Source organism: Meriones unguiculatus, chromosome 9, assembly GCF_030254825.1.
Source record: "Meriones unguiculatus strain TT.TT164.6M chromosome 9, Bangor_MerUng_6.1, whole genome shotgun sequence".
NCBI lineage: Eukaryota > Metazoa > Chordata > Mammalia > Rodentia > Muridae > Meriones > Meriones unguiculatus.
The window spans coordinates 55,050,427-55,056,167 of NC_083357.1; the positions used below are offsets into that span (position 1 = coordinate 55,050,427).

General features: G+C 43.5%; 1 gene segment (V, D, J or C); it reads right to left on the reverse strand.

Moving 5' to 3' along the window:
• Positions 1-683: 683 nt before the first annotated feature.
• Positions 684-1,370, reverse strand: LOC132656290 (T cell receptor alpha variable 8-3-like). The segment is given in 2 exon segments: positions 684-1,021; positions 1,141-1,370. Coding segments are annotated over 2 exon segments (384 nt in total).
• Between the last annotated feature and the right edge of the window lie 4,371 nt (positions 1,371-5,741).

The window sequence follows — 5,741 nt, forward strand, 5'->3', positions numbered from 1 at the left end:
ATAATCAAGAACAAAGAGCATAGAATGTTGGCATGGCGTGCTCTGCTCACTCTCTCCATTTCGTTCAGTGCCCAGGGCCCAAACTTGGAATGGTGCTGCCCAAGTTCAGGCAGTGTCTTCCCACAGTGGTCATTGTAACCTGACACAGACATGTTTACATGCCAACCTGATCCACATAAGTCCTTGCTGAGATGCTACACTGTTATTCTACACTGAGTCAAGGGAAGTAAATCAACCATCACAGGTGGAGAGTGTCTCTGAGGCTCTTGAGGCATCAAGTGCAAGCAGTTACCCTTCCTGACACTAGCCTTCAGTCTAATGCTGAAGGAAGCCAACACCTCTCCCTCTGGTTCACATTATGTAAATCCCCATTACAGTCATTGGTCATATGGAACTGAGTTGTACCTTCAAGTTTCATGGAGATAATCTGTCAGTGGCAAAAGCAATCTACAAAATAACCATTAAAGAAGCAATCGTGCCTCAGGAATCATTTTGTGTTTTTTTACCCTGCTCTTTTCCTTGGAGCCATGACCAAATGCCAGTATACCCAAGATAGGTCCCGATGGCAGAGAAAAGTGACAATTCCAGAGATGTCCAACTTGGAGAGCCAGGGAGGTTATTTGAATTCCTTACAGGTGCGTGGATGATTTAAGATCACTCAGCTGTGCTATCTTCACAGGTTCTTACAGGTTTGTGTTCAGCTCCCCCTGCAGCCCCAGACACTGTGCGCTCAGAGCACAGAAGTACACAGCTGAGTCGCTCCAGTGCACAGGGGCCTTCCTCAGGTTGAAGGAAGAATCGCTCTTGCTAAACTCAGCCTCAAAGCCGTTTATGCCATGGACCACTGGGTCTCCTGAGTAGTACCTGAGGAGAAGCTGGGGGCCACCGCCACGGTGCTGGATGTACCAGAAGAGGGAAAGGGCTCCACCATACGAGTAGTTGCATTTCAGCTCCACCGACTCTCCTTCGAAGACAGTGACTTGGGCATCAGACTGGGTAACTGACTGTGTCTGGACAGCTCCTGAGAAATCAACAAGTCGGTAAATGTGATGAGGGCTTTATGATGAAAAATGATCTTCCTGAAGTTTAAGTAAGAAAAACAGCGAATTGTGTGCATCTACAAACAATAATTATACTCACCCAGGAAAAATTGTATCCCCAGGAAGGAGGTGAGGACCCAGAGCATGGCTTATTACAGGAAACACCGCTGATGCCTGTATGGAAAAGCTTGGTTCAAGCAGGATAGTGGCTGAGGTTCCCAGTTCTTGGGGACAGGTGGCACAAGGTTGACAAAACAGCTTCCTTGTTTAGGTGAAATTCTAAAGAAAAAGAAAAACGTGAAGACGTGGTCCTGGTCCTGACTTTCTGGACTCTTGATTGTCTTCAATTGGCAGGTACTCTGCCAGATGCAAGGGAGGACTGAGTTGAAAGTTAGTATCAGAAACCAAGACCTCTGGTTTGTTCAAGGTCGCCCTCTGTCGGCCAGTACAGGATGAAGACTTTCCCTCTCTTCGTTCCTTTCTTTTTTTCCCATTTATTTATTAATTTAATCTCTTTACAGCCTGATCCCAGCTCCCTTTCCTCCCAGTCCTGCATTCACGCTTCCTGCCTCCAATCCCTGCCCCCACTCTCCCCTCTTGTTTTTCTCAGAGGAGGACCCCCAAGGGTTATCAACCCTCCCAGGCACTTCAAGTCAGAGAAGGATACATTCTGTCCCACTGGGGCCTAAAGAGGCAGCCAAACTAGGGCAAAGGGATCCAGTTGCAGGCAACAGTCAGAGACAGTCCCTACTCCCATTGTTAGGGGACCCAGGGATAAAGACGTTTTGAAACAAAATAGTGCATTATTTCTGTTTAGAGTGCAATTCATGTTTCTGAATTAATCTATATTGTGTCAAATCCTAACCTAAGAAAAACAAGCTGTGTATAATGGAAGGATCATTTTCTTTAGAAAAAAAATGATCATATGACGAAGCCATTAAATTTGGGGCTCATTGGGTATAAAAGCAGTAATTTGCAAGTAAGCTTACCCAGAGACTGAAGCTTTAAACTGTGCTTTTTTCAATGTAAGCAGCCAGAGAAAATTCTGCCTTCCCCACCATTTTCTCATTAGCATTTTTGTAGAGAACCAGAACAAAGAAAATCAGTTTGACATTCAGTGTTATCCCATCTATGGCCAGATTGCTCTTAGGTCTAAGGTTCTCTCTCTCTCTTTCTCTCTCTCCCTTTGTGTGTGTATGTGTCTGTCTCTCTCTCTGTGTGTCTCTTTGTGTGTGTGTCTCTCTGTCTCTCTGTGTGTGTGCATGTGTGTGTGTGTATGCACCTGCCTGACTCTCTCCCATTCTCAGTGTATTGGGGAGGATTTACAGAAACAAGGCCAATAGGACAAAAGAGTCTTGTAAACCTTCTCAACTCTAATGCTCTCTCTCCCACCATCTCTCCCACTTTTTCCTCACCTCCACACACCCAACCCTTGTTTGGCTCACAACAAACAATTCATTAGTGGTGTTTGCCTGCAGATTCCTTCTCACAGAATGAAGGCCACAAATACTCTTACAATTCAGATGCAGTGCTCTCTCACTATGCCCCTATCGTAGTCATTACTTATGCAGAAACATTCAAGTTAATCTTCTTAGGCTGGCCTTTATAAGCCTTTGGGGGCAGTGAGCATCCGATCAAGGAAAGTTCTGGTAGATATAAAGATAGTTACATTGATGAAAGGGCCTGTGGGACATGCATATAATATAGTAGTCTAACGTGAATCCTTGCCTCAGAATTAAACAAACGTATCTATTTCAATCAGACTTGTGAAGACCCAGTGGCTTTAGATAAGCAATAATGATAACACAATACTGAGAAGAGACAGCAAAATGCCAGTATCAATTGGTCTGGCCAGTTTGGGGATGATTCACCATCAAAGAAACAAGAGACTGATGAAGCTTCTTATAACACACACACACACACACACACACACACACACAGACCTTGAGAGGTTTTAGAATTAAGAAATGAGTAAAAGAAGATTTGCAAGAGCCATGGACTCCTTGGGGGAGCACCAATGAAGCAGAGTCCAGAGAAATAGAAACTGTTAGTATTTTGGAACACAACCTGCTTCTGGGTTACCTAGCAACTTATGATGTCATTATGTGTCACTGGCCAGGTGGCCACACCTGGAAGGCTTGGTTACCTTGCCCCTTAAAGGGACAACCCGATACGTGGTTGCTCTCTTACTCTCTTACTCCTCTCTCTCTCTCTCTCTCTCTCTCTCTCTCTCTCTCTCTCTCTCTGTACCCCTCTTGTTTTCTCTCTCTCTCCCCATCATGTCCTGTTCCCCCCTTCCCTCATACCCACCTAATAAACCTCTTGCATCAGTAGACAGACTCATCTTTTAATAATCTAACATTGGTGCGTGGCTGGGAAAGGGTCTCCCTGGCTTTGCTAGGACCCCTTTTGGACTCCTTTAATCTAATATGGCCATGAATGGTTGCAACCTATTTTCTCTGCTCTATACCTAAAAACCTCCACTTTTCTCTCAACTGCCCTCATGCTTGTGCATGGCTGCGCTGCTCTCTCTGCCCTCCCTGGTTTCCTGGGCTGCCTCCACTCTCCCCAGGCTTGGATCCCTGTGCATAGGACCCAGCTGTCTGCTGCAGCTGCCTGAGACATGGTGGCTGTTTCTGGACCCTTTGGCCCCAGCAGAGTAGAGTGTTTGGTAATGATAGTAGGAGCTATGCCCGGGTCCTCTGTGCGGAGAACCAAAGAGACCCTGTGTGTTGCTATTCCTGTGCCGAACTTGGCAAGCCTAAGGAACCATGCGTTGCTATTCCAGTGCCAAACTCCCACCACACCATGGTAATAGCCCTGCCCCGGCAAGTGCTCCGAGCCTCAGCATAAAAAAATAAGCTTGCAAAACTTGACTCGCTGCTTCAGGTAAGGAATTTCTAAAAAACCAACGTGGCCGCAGAGATTTTAAAATTTCCCACGATATCTCTGAAGCCATGTTGGTTTGGGGAGGAAATGGGCAGAAACATAGCCTCATCATAGACTTTCACATGGGTGTGTTTCCGACATTTTGACTTCAGGCAACGGGGCTCTGCCTTTCCATGAGCTCGCCCCTCCCCCACCAAGCTGCTTTCCTTTTGCTCCTGGCTCCATGCTTTCTTCTAAGAGGCTATTCAGTGCCCAAGTGGGTTTGATAGTAATGGGAAGAGAGATTGCCTCTGACATAATCTGAGTGGCCTGCTCTTTGATCACTTCCCCCTGAGGGGGTAGCAGCCTTACCAGGCCACAAAAGATGACAATGCAGCCACTCCTGATGTGATTTGATACATTAAGATCAGAAGGAAGGAGAGGAGGACCTCCCTATCAGTGGGCTTGGGGAGGGGCATGCGTGAACAAGGGGTAGGGAGGGTGGGACTGGGAGGGGAGGAGGGAAGGACTTATGGGGGGATACAAAGTGAATAAAGTGTAAGTAATAATAAATAAATAAATAAAAATTTTAAAAAAGAGGATATTTCCAAGCTTTTTTCTTCCTGATTTCTGAACACTCTACTCTTATATTTTAAAATGCTTTAAATTCTTAATCTAATGCTTTATATAATTTTCTCATTGGGTTTACATTTATAAGTCTTAATCATAATTAACTGTTTATTTTATCTTTTAAACTAGGCTACAACAACAAGCCTCATTTTAAATTGGTATGGACTTTTATAAAAATTCAAAGTTACATTTTACTATCTAGGATTCAACCCTGCTTCAAAAGAAATTTTATATAATAATAAAAAATTCAAGGTTATAAATGTCTATTCAAATTAAGTTGGTTATTACAAATTATTACAAGCTGCAGCTTGGGCTCACATTCCCTACCACCAAAGTGGTGAGAGCAGAGAGCCCCATGCTAAGGTTAGTTGGGTGATTTAAAGATTCTGGTCCCTCCCAGCATGCCCAAAGCAGGGGTGATTCCTGCCTGGCAAGCATGTATTGGTCAAAACGCAAAAGGGATGTTGTATTTTGAATTAATTAGCTATAGGAAAATCCCCAAGCCATTATGATCTGGTGTCCCTCCTAGGTGGATGGGCCAATGTTCTAATAACTTTATCTCTAATGGGCAGGAAAAGCATGCAGTAAGACTAGTTCTTCCCCTCAGGGAATTAAGGCTGATCATATCTCCACCCAGCTAGCCTTAGTTCAGGCCTGTGCTTTAAACTTTAAAATAATAGCCACTGATTTTTAATCTTTTGGCCTCTCAGGTACTAGCATGGTAAAGAATTTTTTTCTATGTTTTCATTTGTCAGTCTGTCTTGTCAGTGAAAAGGGTTTTGTTTTGTTTTGTTGCTTTGTTTTGTTTTTAAAGAATTGTGTATTGCCTGGTGGTATTAACTAACTTCATGGTTCTTCTCTTTTGATTGAAATGTTTTGCTGCTTATATTTAAAGTAATTATTTTAAGCTGTAGATTGAAACAAAAGAAACTCTGATACTTGTATTGCTTTTGAGGGATTTTGTTATTGTTGTTTTGCTTTCTCTTTTACTCTTTATGCCAATATCTCTGTATTTCTGAGTTTTGGGTGATGTGTGAGATTATAATTCAAAAAATTTTAGTATCACCATTTTTGTTATTATACAAAACCTCAATGCCATATGGGATACACCCTCTCTGTAAGTTCTTGGACTCAGAGGTGCCCTAAAGATTGAAATCTACCCCAGTTTTATAGTGTCAAACTCTCTATCACACCACATCCCTG